We start from the raw sequence: 17,631 nt of genomic DNA on the forward strand, positions 1-17,631 counted from the left end.
CAACATTACTTTCCTGCTTGCATGACCCAGTTTCAGACAGATGGCTTCATGTTTGGTTGTGGAGTATTTTGGTGTCCTGGTCGACCCAATGAAAACAGCCATCGGTGTGATGCGATACGCTGCGTTTAACATTATAACAAACTTGCAGAGGTTTTTGCATGGTCTGACTGTGGGGTGAATTTCCCCAGAGTGTCTATTCCTGGGAAGACAGGCAGCAACCGTCCTAAATGGTCTCCAATAACAACAGTAATTGCTTCTCTGAAGTCACTGTTGAAGTCTTTACTCCGTGGAACTCTGTTAATATCCATTTGTTGTTTCCAGCCAGGGAAACTAAACTGCTGTCACAGAGGTGGTCGGACTTCCTGATGAAATCTGAGAACAAGTCTAACACCATTTGACTGCCACAACATATTATGAAAAACTAAACTGTATTCCTAAGGAACAAATAATATAAATATAAATAAATTAAGGGTCACAATCAATGTAAATAGACATGAGAATAATCTCTTTGAAGAACATAGAGGTTTCAATGTCTGAATAAGAAAAAAAAAAAAGAGAGGGCAGATTTCTGTCTCAATCTCATAGCTCCAGAGGTGTGAAGATGAAAAAGGGGAAATTATCTAGTTTTTCCAGTGTTACTCAAGCATATAAACATTTAAAAAGTGGGCCGCAGAAATTTGAATGTGACTTTAAAACATAGTCTGCACTGTTGTTTACGGAGTTCATGAGGAGCAAGCATTAAACAGCTTTTAAGCCCAGAATATTCTATCCTTCTTGTTTATTTTAGATGTGGAACAGAGACACATGTTGAAATCCTTTATGTTGATAAAACCAATCATTACCAAAATACCATCACATAAAAGATAAGTCCATAAATGTTTTGTGCACCATTAACTGGGTTAATGCTCCGTTGTACAGAAAGAGTAAATGAGTTAAAGTATAAGACAGGAAAGGTTCTATAATGGTATGTAGAAAAGTAGAACTATGTCAGCCTTTCAGTACAACGATTTAAATACCCAGTTTTTAAAAACAGAGTCAGTTCCTAAACGTGCAGACTTGTGGTCAAGCTAGCCTCAAGATATTTCTGACTTGTTTATGAAAATGGGATTATTTATTTATTGAATTGTTTATTCCATAAGCTATATTATGACACTTGGGTCTTTAAGGCAAGTCCATCACCATGCCAGCAGTTGCTGAGATATCTAAAAAGCACCCAATTTCAGGGCGACAGGGGTGGAATAGATTTTTCCTGATATGCTGGAGGGTTTGAGTATTGTTGGCCTCTTTAATGTTCCATAGAGGACCAAGGAAGAACCTGCTGAGTGGTAGGGTGGTGGTCCCAATTAAGTCCTTAGAAAACTTTTTAAACTAATTTGAATAGTAAGAGCTTTGTGTGTAACTCAGATCAATTGGAATGTATGTGACTGAATTTAAATTACTTTTTTTTTGTAAAGTGCCTTGAATTACATTTGTTGTGTATTGGCGCTATATAAATGAATTGAACAGAGTTTTTAAGGAAGAGGACGGGAACATGTGCTTCAGCAATCGAGGAATAATTCTTCTCAGAGTTCCTTGGACAGTCTACTCTCCGGTAAGGAAGACTCTGACTGACTTTCAGACCTCAGATTCACGAGGATCAGGGTGGCTCTTGTCTGCTGAGGGGGTTATGGCAATTTGGTTGTTCAGTCCATGATTTACTCCTTGTTGTTTGTTTATATCCAACCTTTATCTCATATCAGCTCCTTTCTTTGTATTCAGTTTCTTAGATTTTCCTTAGATCAGTGTATTGACTTGATCATTGTTTATTTCCTCTTCAGCTCCTTTCATGTTCCTTAGTTTTCTTCCTTCCGCCAGCCTGCCCGGTCTTTCCTCACAGCTGCACCCTGTTCCCAATCAACCACCTATTCTTTAGCAAATAATCAGGCTCCTCAGTATTTAACTTTCTCATTTGCTAAGAAAGTTACCATCTTGCCTCTTCCTTGTCCTGATTATTGCTGTATTGTAAGTTTGTTATTTTATGTAAAGTCTCTTTATTATATCTCCTGTATTCAATTATGCCTGTATTATGGGTTCAACTGCAACACTACATTGTGATAGTTTCATGTTCTGTGCCTGGTTCATTATGTTATACTTCTGAGTTTGTTTTATACTGAAAACCATTTTAATGCTAACCTTTCGATGCCCAGCTCCTTGTTGCACATTTGTTGAACAGTAACCAGCACCTTCTTCTGGACACCCTGTCGCAGCTTGAAGTAAAACTTATCCCTGTCCTTTGGCACTGGGCTGGGAACAAGAAAAAATATGAGTTATGAAGACCAGATATTTACATACAATATATGACATTTTTATCTCCTCAAATGTCTGCCATCAAATCAGACAAAATCTTTCCTGATTTCATTTGAATTACTACATTATTTTTCCATTTGCCAAAACAATAAAATAACTATTTTTTTTACATATATATTTACAATTTTGGTAATCCTAACCATCTAAAGTAAGACAATGACAAATCAGTTGTGCGTCTCTTTATACTGCAGCATACACAAATACCTGATATTAACATTACCAAGGGTACTTCAATATAGCTTTTTTAAAACTCAGTTCATTCTCTGTTGCTTTGTAACTGTTACCTTTTTATTTACATTTTACTTAAGATGTCAAAAGTTATCTATCGTTGCCAACTGACATGAAAAAATTGGCCGACCATGTTTTCAATCATTAGCCTAGCAGAGTCAAAATTTTCAACTGCAAAGATAATATTTTCTGTCCAGAGTCCTGTTAGTAAAAAGACAAAACAGAAACTGTGTTTGTGCATTTGATTTGCATTTGTGTGTGTCTGGGTGTTTGGACCAAGTACTTGTAGTTGCCTTTGCCATCATCTTCTCTGATCTCTAGTGAGACAGTGAAGGTGTAGAGATCACCATCAGGCGGGCCAGAAAGCGCGGTGTCCCTGATGTCTGCTCGTTGTGAAGAGCGCCGAAAGGCTGTGGAGAAACTGTAAAGAATGCGGCAGACCTGAATGGAAAGACAAGAAAGAGAGAAAATAGAGAATTGAAAAAGATGTTACAAAATTAATACCTTACAAGTAAACGGGAGGAAAAAATAAAAACGGAAAACAAAGAAACAAATTGGGGGGAGAAAAAAAAGACAATAGTGCCCCCAACTGGCCAACAATAGCTGGTACAACTAAATATTTTTTAAACACTTGGGAAGTTTTTACTAGTCGTCTATGAGTGCTCCACGTTATTTAAGGTAACTGCTGGTCTTCACCCGTCTTCCTTTTTGAGACCAGCTGGACTTTGAGCTGCAAGATAATTTGTTTGTATATTTTTAAGTTTTTCAAATTAAGTTAAGAAAGTAAACAGAGTCAAGTAACACTTTTCCAACATTGTTGTGAACTCTAAATATTTTTGACTTGCAGGAGATCCCAAGATAATCAGAAGTACTACAAGTGCCGTACATGTTTTGTAACTACAAAAAAAGTAGTTACAAACATTTTCATTGTTTCACAGAACTAAAATGGAGTAGTAACATTCTGTTGTACAATTAGAAAGAAACACGTAGACTGAAGCATGCTATATACTGCCTGTACTTGTTAGTCCAGACAGGAACTGGACTAACAAGTACAGGCGGCTTTATTTAACTAAATGCAAATCAACTATTTTGTACAGTTCTGTATTTCTGTTGTGATTCCATTGCATTTCTGTAACGGCAACAAAGACCAAGTTATTGACAGGATTAACAGCTTCTGATGCTGGAAGGGAAAATACTAATTTTTAAAAAGTATTTTGGATCTAAAATGTTGAAGAATTGAACTAATGGAGCCTGAGAAACTAGCTGAGATTTTGTTTAGTGTTTATTGTCTAAACAAGTTTAACTCACGGCCTCTTTGATGTGGCAAGAGAAAACGTGAATCTGGAAATCCTCTGAGCTTCGGTAACTCTCAGTGAAGGAGAAACAGTCGCTTTCCACAGAGCCCTCCCTCCCACGGGCGCAGAACAACACTTTGTAGATGGGGAAGGAGGCGATCTCTGTTCCTGAGGCCTGGTCTACGATTCTGAGAAGATGGAAAGGACAAAAATTACACAATATTTCTGTTACTGTACATGAAGCTGATTATTTCCATTTTTGATTTATAACTGAATTAATTAGTAAGGCCTTCAGCTATAAATAATCAGTGCATTATTTGTTTGGCTGTTTTATTCTTATTTTAGTCAACAGTCTAATTTCCTTTAGAGTACATTTTAAATTCCATGTTCCCTTTTTAGTAAATGAATGAACGTGGCTAAAAGAGTTTCTGTCATCTGATTTTACTTCATGATCTGTAGCATATTTTTTTCATTCTTGGAAAATAACCTCCAAGGTCATTTTCAAAAGACCTTGGAGATTTGAAAACTTGTGATAACTGATTTAAGTAAAGAAGATAAGTTAGATTTGACAGTCAGGCTCAGAAGTCCTTATCATTATCTTATGATTTGTATTTTAAAAATGTCATTTTGTCCATGTGTATACGTATCCATAAGACAGTTACACCTTAAGCCTTCAGTTCCGAGCTTCCCATCAAAGTTGAGACAATTTTTCAGGTGAAATATTTTGTGATCCAACTTTGAATCAAAGCCAAACACAAATTCATACACTATGCTTTGCAAAAAGTAGTTTTTCCAAAAAACGTCGGACACAAGTGCTTGCAAAACGTATTCATAACCTTTTGAACTTTTTTATAGTTTTTCACATTACAACAACTTCTGTTAATTTTATTTTTTCATTCTTTTGCCAGTTCTTTTCAAAATAGCTCAAGTTCAGTCAGATTGGAGCATCTGTGAACATCAATTTAGGTTTTGTCAAAAAACAAAAATAGTTCTGTTTGTACTTTACTTTACTCAAACATCATACAAATTAATCTAAACCATAATATTGTAACTCTGGCTGCCTGTTCAGGGTCGATGACTTCAGCCTTTTAGACCCTCTACCAGGTTTTCCTCCTATATTCAGCGTCATCTATCTTCACATCCACTCTGACCAGCTTTCCTGTCTCTGCAGAAGGAAAACATCCTGACAGCCTGATCTTTCCATCCGCACTTTTACTAATAGCTGTGGTGCATTCAGGGTTATTTTCCACCACATGTAGCATTTTATTTTTGGCCCAAAAGGTTCAACTCTAGTTTCATCTGTCTAGGGAATCCTCTATCAACTATACAGTGTCGCCTTTATGGGACCACAGAAGGCATTTCATTTGGCTTCCTATAACAAGTCAAATTCTTGAAAACTTTTGTTTAAAGAAAAAAGTGTGGACGGCACAACTTGTCACAATTTGTCCACTACTTACTACCAAACTTTAATTAGGTGATGTTTGGTGGACTGTATTTTACTAAGGCATATCGGAGAAAAGAAAATGGAAGTAAACACACATGAACATCACACTTTTAAGACTTATGAGTAAAAAATGTTGAAACCAATTTCTCACTTTCATCCCTTGTTAGTCTATCACAATAAGTCCCAGCGAAACACACTGGGACTTAGTGAATATAAAGTTCAAGGGATGTGAATATCTTTGCAAAGCACATACTAATATTCTGTCCATGCAATTTTCTAGTGTCTCAGTATTTCTTACAATCAGACTCCTTTATCTGACCTGACAGAACCATCTGGACCACAGGGAACATGCAGTGTGATGGGAATCGGGATGGCACTCTCCGCTCGCAGGGTCGCCATGGCACTCTGCGCCTCTGCCTCGTTGCGAGGAGCTTTGACCCACGTGCAACCCAGATACGATAGCTTGTTGAACTGGACGCTGTCCTCCTCTATGACACTGGGACTGGATGGTGCCGGACATGTTTCTGTGTACAGACAGACAGAGGTTTTTCTCTTAACAGTTTTGGCCACTTGTTGAAAACTTAAGGTGAAGTTTTCTTTCCATGTCATGTGAACAGGAAACACTCTTGTACCTAAACAGACAGCGACAGAAAGAGCAAAAGCTGCATTCACAGCACCAAGAAGAGGATGGAAGAAAGATGCGTTAGAATGACAGAGGAAGTTCGAGGGTCTTCTCTGAAATATCTTCCGGTCTGAAACTTTCACACCCACAAACAGGAAGCAGAACAATGAAATCAGCAGCTGAACTTCCACCGCTCACATGCTCGCTTTTATGGCATGATAACAGTTTCCCCCTCAGTCACTCTGCAGCTGTCCAGCACAACTGCAAAATCATACTGACGACACTGCCAGCTTTTGTTTAAATGGTGACCAATACTTCCTTAACAATTTAACACGGTCTTAATTAGGGGAGTAGTGATACCTAAAACTCATTAATATCACATAGGGCTGGACAATATATCAATAACAATAGATATCTCTGTAAACACATGATTGATATCAATAGGTAATACGTCTGATAGAATACTCAATAATTTCATTGAACTCCAATCCAGAACCACACAGCATTCTGGGGAATGTCGGCAAATGAAAGGCTTTAGCTGATCTCACTGCCAGCTAACCAAGTTTGATTACATCAACTAACTCACTCATTCTTTGGTAATCTAGCAACAACCTGTTAAGTAACTTGTGGTTGCCTAGCAGCAACCTGTTTGAGTAACTTGCACAGCAGCAGTTTAATGTTTTACCACAGTGCAACCACTCCTTAAAAATAAAACGAATAGCAGGGAGTGGAGGGAGAAAATAACCACGAGAGTGAACTTGTGTCACGTTACCTGTTTGGAAGTATTCCAGATATTTAAAACAAAAAACGAATCAATAATTATTTATATAAGCTATTCATGACACGCTTATATCATGATATGTTTTTCAGCCATATCATATTCTAGCCCTAAATTCACAAGAGCAAGACAGGATGAGACTTTCATTATACTTTAAAGACCTAATTTATGTCAAAATAGGCCTTTATGCTTCATTTTCTTTGGTTTGTCCACAAACTTAGCAAACCAAAGTCTTCTTCAGCCTTTTTATCTTTTCAGACCTTAGAACAGTGCTTCAACTATGCATGGTCTGCGGTTACAACATTTTCCAATTTTGTCCTCCAGCCATTGGTTGTTTTAGAGATGCTTTCTGCCTCCTTCAGCATCTGAACTATAGTGTTTACATATTGTTTATCCTCGTTTATCACTCTGTCGCCATTTATCACTCCTACTTCAAAGCCAAAATGCTACTAAACTAAATATTTGGAGCATATTATGTTAGAATTTTATCACGTGAAGTCAGGCTTACTGCAACTGACTAGCAGTCACTTCAACAAGAAATATTGTAATGTTTTAACATTACAAGATCTTGTAGAGAGATTTTGTTACAGCCCTAGACCTAATGCTTAAAATAATTGGGGATTTTTTTCAGGAACATAATACAGGTTTCATAAATCTCAAACTGTAGTTCAAATGAACCATCTTACCCAGTTTAGCCTCGACTGCACTAGGTAGTTAAAGTTTTTGGCAAGAGATGATTAAATGTTGTCCCCAAATCATGAAAAGATGTCAAACAAGAGCTTTAATAATGCTAACCAGACAGCAACCTTACAAAGCTGCTGTACAGACATATTTACCTGTACAGCTAAATGAATCCTCCCATTCCAGTGCAGAGGTAATAGAGAAAAATATAAAACATTTTTTAATATTGTTAAATATTAAACAATATTTAAACAAAAAGAAAAAAAAGGAGTCAGCTTGCCCCCAAGACAGTGCTGCCGTGGGCATTTGCCACACATGAACATCGAACACCTCAAGTGAAAGCAAAGGTGAATTCATCTTCAAAGTGAAACCTCACAGTAGCATTACATGTCACTAGTGCTACATTTGATGTTGTCTATAAGATTTAAAAAATAACTGATTAGTTTTGCTAGTAAAGATGTCTTCACCAAATTGAACTGAAAATAAAAGCTGAATAACTGTATTTGCATTTAAAAATGTCCCAACATACCTTTTCTTTTTGCCTTTTTGGGAGCAAAACGCTTCCTTCTTGTGAACATTGCTAACCATTTGCTTAAAGACAGTCATAGTGCTTATTTCCTGTGTGACACATTTCATCACTCTCCGTTTCATTTCACCTGAACTCATCCAAAAATAAAATAAATTCTTTATGCTGGACTTCCTCTCCTCTGATGTGAAGAATCGCATCTGCTTTTTATGTTATTGCAAACATAATGAAGGATCATTAAAAGCAGTTAAAGTGGGGGAAAAAAGACTGAAACAATCCAAACAAATCAGTCAGGGACACAGAGGAGTTAAAGCACAGAGCATCAGAATCACTCAAGGGTCACCCTAAAATTCTCACAGTATAAAAACAGAGTAAAAACATCTTTCAATGCTGGGAAATAAAGATTTACAGCAAAAATGTATCCACTGATCTATAAATGCTTTTATTTTAAACTGCTTGAAATTGTAACTGTATTTTTAAAACATTGCTAGCTTTTCATTCCTTCCTGAGGCTAGGAGTTAGTCTTGGTCAATGAAACTCTCGGTACTCATATCTACTGCAGTATGCAATATAACAACATTTAAAAACAACTAAAATAAATACAGCACAATATAGTACAATAACAGTTTGTTTAGCCGAATATCATCAAGTTCCTATGAAGAGGATTTGTTTATTCAACTTTTTGTACCCTTTTTAAATTCAGAAGTTAACAGACATTTCACATTATTTGGTTGAATAATTTTCCAAATGTTCTTGCTATCCTTCCACAAGTTTCTCACAATTGTTTGAATTTTGGTCCATTCCTCTTGACCGAATTGGTGTAACTGAGTCTAGTTTGTGGACTAAGATGCTCAACATACCAAATGGTCTGTGTCTGAAATCAAGGCTTTGTGATGAACACTCCAGCTGATTGTCTTTGTTGATGCTGTGCCACTTGGAAGGCCAATTTGTGCAAGAGCTTTAACTTCCTGGCTGATGTCTTAAGATGTTGCTTTAATATTTCCAAATAGTGTTCTTTACTCATAAAACCATCTATTTATGTTTGTGTAGCACTCCATCCTGCAGCAAATCATCCATACAGTATGATGCTGCCATCTTCATACTTCACAACTGGGATGGTTTTCTCAAGGTTGCAAACTTGCCCCTTTTTCCTTCAAGCTGCAGTATGTATCTTTAGTTAAAAAAATGTGTTTTTTTTTTTTTTAAAATATCGGTTAAAATTATCACAATGTTGTGACAGTACAATATGAGACAAATAATCTGTAAAAATATCTACATTTTTATATTACCTTTGGAGCAATGGCTTTTAGGCCTACATTAGTACAGAATTAATTTACCCTGTGGCAAATGACACCCTGTTACCAGCATCAGTTAGCATTTTCAGAAAATGTGTTGTTTTTCCCTGGGATTGTCCACACATTAAGCACCAAAAACCCACATCACAGAAACCCCTTTCTTAATAGTGTACTGGGTGGACATTCCCCTATTTTATATACAAGTCTTAACTTGTATATAAAAAGTTTGAACAAATTAGCGCAGCACTTCCAGGCATTTGGAAACTGAACCCCAGGATGAACAAGACTTGTGGAGTTCCACAATTCTCTCTTATGATTTTTGTGTTATTTCTTATATTTCTCCTAACTGAATTATATACTCAGCTGTGCTTTCAATTAATTTAAATGATGTGAATTAATAATAAGGAGCTCCAACTCGCAACAAAAAACAGCTAATCTGTTTTAATAAAGAGAGATAAAAATAATAAAGGTTAGTTGTACATCCCTACATAGATATAGACGGGTTGTGGGGTAAAAAGCTGGCCTGGTGTTAGGAGCTGGAAACAACTCATGAAATTGTTATAGATTCCCCAACAGGATTGTCTGTGCTTTTTTACGACTGGAACTATTTCCAAGCGGCCGGTTTTGTCTTTTCTGTAAGCATGAGATAAATGCAGACGCCTTTAGTCACCCGACTGGCAGTTCACAACAACAGATGGAAAGGGAACAGCATTGCATTAATCCAGTCATTCCTGCATTTCCTCTGGCATTTTTGTAACAAAATGCCAGAGTTCTAGACGGGGAGCAACAGGAGCCAGTGTCCCTGCAGAACCGGTCTTTCCTCTTGCTATGCCTGAGGTAATGAAGGGATAATACTAAATGAATTTCTTAAATTGGTCCCTCAGACCAATTTCATTATTTACCTTCACAGTTTTACTTCAACAATTAAATAAAAATAAAAGTGTTGGACTTTTAGCTTGAGCCATATTGAGATAGTATCAGACTTTTTATCTGCAGCTTCAAAGTCACAAGTGGCTCAGTTAATATATTCAACAATGAAATATTGCCCTGTATTTTGTTTCATGCCTTTCTTCTGTGCCCCTATTAAAAACAACACTGGCTCCACCCTGCTGAAGTTGGTCTAGAACCGCCACTGATAACCAGCCCATCTCAATGAAAATAATTCAGAACAGGCTACAATATTAAAATCTTGTGTGTGCACAAGATTTTATTACCACTACACAGTTTCAGTTAAATTTCTGTGGTTTTTCACTGTTGTAAAAATGCTGGCTTATGAAGTCAAGTGATATAATAGAAGAGCAGAAAGCCAGTGCTAGAAATCATGATTTTCCTGTTGGACAACAACACGGACTTATCCTCACATTCAGCTGTAGCTCAGGTTGTCTTGCCTGTAAATGATTTAGAACCTTGTTGAACTTGATTTGTGCACCTGAACAGGTTGCGTTTGAGCACAAGTGACCAAAATAGGACTGGGTTGTTCGTTAAGGTCACCCCATGGAACAGAACCCTATTACTCCATCATACAGAACTTTACAAGCCACGTTGTTGTTTTCATACATGGTTGTTGGTAGAACTGCCAAAATTAGACAAACTTAAACAGAATAACTTTGTTCATTATTTAAGTCTGTACAGGTAATACTGAAAAGTAGTTCATGAATGTGTATAGGTCCTGCAGCCTGAAAGCTCTGTTTTGCTGTACAAGGGTTGTTTATTGAGTAACCTCAGTCAACTATGTTTACATGCAAAGCAGCCAGAGTTCAAGTGCTGACTGTGTTGATCCAATAGCAAAGAAAACCATGGGAGGGGTACGGCTCTGGCAAATAAAGGCCCCGTTTTGTACCCAAGTGTTGCTGTTTCACCCAAATCTTTTCTGTTTTTATACCTGTAAACAAGCCACTTATTGTACTTAACCAATGAATTTAAATATATCTTAATTTATCTAATAATAATACACCACATCAATTTCTCATAAACCAAAACAACTAAAACAACCTGCTGATAGACATTACTTAACTGCATGCGCAGTAGACCAGGAGTATCCAACCACAAGCTTTTATAATTTTCAAGTCATAAAGTTTATAAATTTGATTAATTAAAAAGTACCAGCTAAGAGATCATGAGCATGCTAACAAGCTCATTGCAGTAAGCAATTAATTAATTGCATGACAAATTAAAATAAGTTTGATAATTTCCATTCTGATGGAAGTCTTGTTAACAGAAATGTCAAAATCAATTTTATGTACAGTTTCAGTTGTGTGTGGTTTATAATTCTGTTTTATTTATTGTTTTGTTTTATCTTGTATAGTTACAATATCTTACAGTTCCAGTGCCAAATGTTCTTTACAAAATTAAAGTGTATTAATCTTTGAGAGAGGAAAATTATGCCACTCTCAATATATTACTTGAAAAAAGTCTCAAAACATTATTATTGTTTATTGCAGTAATTACTGGGACAAATTATTGTCCAGCAAAATTTGTTTTTGTGACAGGAATAAATGTTAACCTTATTCAAACCTATTGGTTCCAGGGTGTTTACCTGCAGGTTGGGTCTCTGATACTTGGCTCTCTAGTTTCTTTTCCTTCTCCATCTGTTCCACACAGCTCTTTTCTACCTTCACCTCATCATCGTCATCCAACACCTCTTCCATAGCCTTTTCCAGCTGATCACTTCCATTCCAGGACATCTGGGGGTGGGTAAGACAAAATATTACAGGAGCAGGCTATTTTTAGCTTATGACTGCACAGAATCACATAAAATTCATGCACAAATGTATTCAGCCCAGTTTAGGGACTGTATATTTGGTGCAGAAGATCACTTAATCTTGTAAAATATTCAAAGAAAGAGTTTTGTTTTATATTTTGCAACTTCAAATTTACTCAAAATATCTCAGGTGTGACTAACTTTGTAGATTATGGGGACAATTAATTTAAATTAATTCAGTGATCATATGGTGCTCATTTCTGACCTTGAGTCTTGGTCTGCCCTCAGAGCCCTGCGGTGAACTGGCCAAACTGGACTGCACTAGGACAAACTCTTCACTGGTGACGGTGGCCACGGACTCTGTTGAGCTGCTGACTTTGCCCAGTGAGGAGCTGTCATCCATGGCTAGCAGGTTCACTCAGGATCAGGATCTAAGGGAGACCAAGGTTAATGTTCTCCCCTTCCCTCCTGTCAGCCCAGCTGTGTTGGACGGCAGCCTGCATGAAAAACAAAAGGAATTAGATTAGAAATGTAGCACTCACATGTGAATACAAAGAGCAGTGAGGCTCTTTCAGACTGTATATCCTATTAAACTCATGGTATTGTTGCCTCCCAAACAATCATGTAGTTACATTTGCAATAGTGTCCAACCCTTAAAAGTTCATTATGAAGCCCAATGAAACAGTTCAGCAAATGAAATCAACAAATATGGGTCACATTCTTGCTGTTTTCATTTCATTGCTTAAACAAACAAGACAAGTTTTAAGCAACATCTGAGTTAATGATACCCGTTAGGATGGAAGAACCCACTTGCTATACAACAACATATTCAGTTGCATAATTCATAAGATTTAACTGCAGCAACAGTCTCTGAAAGCCCAGCTACCGATTAATACAATCATTGAGTTTCCATTAATAACATTTTATGATGGTTATATTTTTAAACTTGTTATTTATGTATAACTGAGTGTTCATCCGGCACTTTATGTTAAATTAAACTTTGTACAGAACTTTTAAGGTTTACCAAAATGCTACTTAAGAGAATTATTTTTATTGTCGTTACTGTTTTGTTAAAAATAAGTGTTTTTTAAATTAAAGTAAAAATAATTTTTAAAAAAACTCTGTAAGATATTGTCAATATAGGTGCATCTCAAAAATTTTAATATCATGAAGTTTCTTTATTTCAGTAATTTAAGCGTAAAATTATAAAATTATTAAGCGTGAATTATATGAATTGCGTATTATTGTAGATTCCGTTTTAGATCTACAAATGTCATATTTTCATTTTTCAATGAACTATTGGGATTAGCTGTAAGGCTAATAAAATTAGTTTGAAAATATGTTGCTTTGTGTGTAATCAATGTACTGGATAAGTTTCACTTTGAATTAATTTATGGAAATTAGTTTTGTTTTTTTACAATTTTTTACAATTTTTTATTACAATTACATAGCATATTTAACTAAGACTTTAATTTGAACTCTTGCAAACAATAAATCATTTTTCAAACATAAATACATACAAAATTAAGTGGGTTTGTACAAAAATAACATTAACAGCAGCTTTCCTAAAAACGGTAACCTAAAAAGCATCTTAGTTTATTTTAAACATTAATTGACATTAATTTGTGGTACCTCTGTTAACACACATTACAAAACAAGTATTGACAGGGCCTAAGTATCTTTGTTACGTCCTGTACACATTTAAAAAAACGGCTGGCTGAGCCACAATCACGCCTTTATGGAACAGTAGTTAATGAATGGCTGCTGGAATGTGAAATTAAAAGGTTACATTTCCATAAGTGGTGTCAACATATTTGAAACATATTTCAAATAAAATTCCAGCATCAGAATAGCAACAGTCAAGAAAATAATAATCACTTCTTACAATTTGAATGGCCTGACTATTTTATTGGGAAAAAAACATGCATGTATTGCTCTGGCAAAAAAACAACAAGCCAGAAAAATACAAGCAGCAGGTTAGGTTGGGCATTTCATATTAACAACAACCAAATGAGAAAACAAAGTGTGGATCTAAACGACTGTAATAACATAGGTGCAAGCAACATCAAGCATACTACAGTATTTTAAACCAGAAACATAAAGATAATCATATCTGTAACCAATCACAACTGTGACTTACACTTTGTGGTAAAGGCATTCTAACTTTCTACAACAATAATGCTGTCTGACAACAATACCTGTCAGTGTGATCTGATTATAATCTGACACAGATCATAACCAGTTACACTTTGATCGGCTCTCATTGGTGAAAAATCTGAATTTTCTTACCTATTTATAAAATGCATCAAAAATGTGAACTCCTCTCATCCTATATCCATAAACACCTCCGCAAATAACATGTTTGATGCAATTTTCTTAGTTTATTAAAATCAGAACTAAGTTAAAGACTTATGAAGACATGCAAAAAAATAGGGACAAGCTTATGGTTCATTCATTTCCTCGTGAATTCAAAACCTCCTCTATCAAAGAACCTGCGACATATTTCCATTTTATCTTTGTCTTAGAAAAAACAATTGTTGAAAATCAGAGGATTTGGAAATTGGTGCATCTCTAGTTTAAAGAAAAACAATTAAAAATTTGTAAAACTTCTGACAGTACAACACAAAAGTGAGTGAGTGTAATTCAAAACTAAACTCACTGGTGCTTTTGCAGGAATCTATCGTTAAAAGATAATCTGGAACTTTAGGTTTCAGACATACAAATACAAACTGACGAGAGGAAATGCAGGAAGGAGCCATTCAGTCACAGATAGCGCCATGATTAGATGCACACAGAAGGCATTCATACAGTTAAGACTAGGCAAATTATCCTCCAGCCATCTGCAGAGGCTAAAATGCAGGAGGCAAAATAAGTCATGTGCTCACATCACACATAATCCATTACACTTGCAAAAAAAAGGGGGGAAAAAGACAAGAACAATCTGCCCATTAACTTTTAGAAGTTCCTGCCTTACAGTGCAGATAAGAGATCCATTTGATTAAATGATTTGATTATCCTTTCCTGAATGTCCTGAATGTTGTGTATGTGCTATTGATGTTTATTTCCATGTATTTATTCTGACATGGTAAACATTTCCTTCCCCTTCAGTCTGCTAAAGGTCTCATCAATACGTGTGTTAAACAGGCTCCATGTACTACACTATTCATTTAAATAATCCGGTGACTGTGCACATAAACCACATCCCATTGTGCTACACAAACAACTTGAGTCACACAGTTGTAGTAAAACACCCCGTCCTTCAGAATGAAATGTGCATATAATCAACTTTTACAAAGAAAATTACATAATAAAAAAATACATATTTTGCTTTGCATGCATATAACATCAACAGCTCACCAGACTTTGCAGACATGTTAATATTAAATGATTCTACTCCAAAATGACACAAACAGTCTCATCCCTTGTGGTCACAAAAGAGGAGCAAACTTGCACCCTGTCATTACTGGCCTGTCTCCAGTTCAGGACTGGCTGGCTTGTTAACATGTTACCAGCCACAGCCTGTATGAAACTGTGTGTTTTATACAGGCCGTGTGAAGAGGCCGTGTGTTTGACAATGGCACAACACATAAAGCAAAGCTGAGCTGTAAACTGAAATAATAATAAACATTAATTGTCACTGAGTCAATGTTTTCCACCAAGGTTTGTTTGTCTGGTTCTTGCTGGACTTCCCCACATGCTATATGATGTATTATGTAGTTAAGTGCACTTACAGTTCACTTGAAGAATGAGAGATAAGGGAAATCTATGCTTTTGCCAAACTACTGAAAGGTGATGCATTGCACATGGCCTCTCCAGCTGTAAATAATGCAGCCAGCATTTTGTACAGATAGATAACAGTAACTTCTCTTGCTTAATCATTTCGGTGGCCTCCTGTGAACTTCAACATCCCCCTTTCAAATAAATAAATAAATTGCAGAAAGCATATGCACAGAAAGTGAAATGGCTGAATTTGTTGGTTTTAAAAGCAAACCATTTTGGATTTTATGTTTACCTTTCTGTAATTTCCTTTGCTTCCATTTTGTTACTGGTAGACATGAATTTTCCCACTGAGGGACATTAAACAATATTTTTATTCCATGGCTCATTGGATAAGGCAAATGGCACAGTAATAAAAATAAGATAGAAAATAAAAATAGAATAGAATAAAAATATATTTTGGTAATTTCATTGTAATAGCAGCAAAGTGAAATGCATAATTTTACAGAATGTAGAAAGAATAATTGCAATAGGTTGTGTAAAGGGAAAGAGTAAATATCTCTCTGATTTTTGTTTGGTTCAAGGAAAATTTGCAACTTTTTTCTATTATGTAAATATAATCCACAGTAAGAATAATTGTAGTAGAAACAACTACTACTACAGTTGTAGTAGCTAATTACTGCAACTAATTGGGCTCTTAAACATATACACTGCAATAAACTGACAGGCAAGCAAGGCATGTACTGTAGATTCACACAAAGATAAAAATGTAATCCATAAAAAACTGAATAACAACATACTGTGCAATAAGGGCAAAATTACAATGTAAAATACTAAAAATATCCAAAGGAATGTGCCAACAAAAAAAACATAAATTGTGCATATGTATTTGTGCATTAAAAACAAATTATTTACAAAAAGTAACAAAAAAATTGTTAAAATAAAAGCAGACGTGTTGTTTGAAACGAGAAAAATTGTGCAAATACCAGTAAAGCTGTAAACACCTAATGAGTTTTTAGAGAGCAGTGGCAGACCAGAGGTCTCAAAGTCCAGTCCAGTCTTTTTTTCTTCCAGTAGTGTAGGAATGTTTTAAAATGTGCACCATCATGCTTATTTTCTGAACTTGTCCCTGACAGTCAGTACCTCTGGCTGAGGAATCAAACATTGTGCTGGTAGAACATTGAATATGTGTATTTAGGTGTCTGAATGAACGAGTAACACTTTTCAAGAAAAAGGGCATGACAATACTTCTATGAATGGAAGTTCATTTTACTGAATACTGGCACCTTGTCTCTGCAGAATTATCCACGAAAAATACATGTTACCTACAGCCAGTTGTAACACTGATTTCAGTAACGGTTAGGTTAGGTTTCCTTTCCCACCAGGGCTAAGCTAGGCTTTGAAATTTCTTCTTAAGCAAATGTTTCTATCTATACCCTGATACTGAATCATTTCCTGCAAAGTTTTCACAAGAAAAAAAAACAACAAACAATCGATGCCATTTTTGGATATGGCTCAATACATTGGTTATGTTGCATTCAAAATTATCCTGTGCATTCTAATTTTAAATGAAATGCTAAAACATCATTTAAAGCATTAAAATGAAGGAAAAATGTTTTTTTAAAAACTAGTGTCATAGGTATAATCTGTAACCATCTCTTGCTATAACCCCTTATAGTCCATACATACATAGTCTTGTACATCTGTGAATAAATATTTATATCTCGTAGAGCACTTCTGGATAGATGCAAACTACATCTCATTGCTTGTACTTGTGACAGTGCAATGACAATAAAGTTGAATTCTATTCTATTCTATCTATATGAAAAACATAGTTGCTTATTATGACTTGAAAACAACTTATTTTGCGGTTGTCTTCTTTAAAAACTGTTTTCTTTGTCCTAAACTGTTGCATCTCTGGGCCAGTTAGCTCATTTCAAGTTTATTTTAAAATACTTTTTACACCTGGGGTAGGTGAGAATGAAAAAAGGAGGTGTT

General features: G+C 35.8%; 1 protein-coding gene across 1 annotated transcript in view; it reads right to left on the bottom strand.

The window, feature by feature from the left end:
- The window catches only part of rabgap1l (RAB GTPase activating protein 1-like), a 118,189-nt gene that overhangs the window by 99,659 nt on the left and 899 nt on the right, over nt 1-17,631 (bottom strand). The window contains exons 2-7 of the mRNA XM_028026876.1: nt 12,182-12,413; nt 11,752-11,899; nt 5,633-5,837; nt 3,883-4,057; nt 2,858-3,015; nt 2,173-2,283 (exon numbers count right to left, since the gene is read on the bottom strand). Of these exons, the coding sequence (XP_027882677.1) occupies nt 2,173-2,283; nt 2,858-3,015; nt 3,883-4,057; nt 5,633-5,837; nt 11,752-11,899; nt 12,182-12,319 (935 nt within the window). The 5' untranslated portion in view covers nt 12,320-12,413. The remainder of the gene's footprint in view (nt 1-2,172; nt 2,284-2,857; nt 3,016-3,882; nt 4,058-5,632; nt 5,838-11,751; nt 11,900-12,181; nt 12,414-17,631) is intronic.

The sequence above is a fragment of the Xiphophorus couchianus genome, chromosome 9, assembly GCF_001444195.1.
Source record: "Xiphophorus couchianus chromosome 9, X_couchianus-1.0, whole genome shotgun sequence".
NCBI lineage: Eukaryota > Metazoa > Chordata > Actinopteri > Cyprinodontiformes > Poeciliidae > Xiphophorus > Xiphophorus couchianus.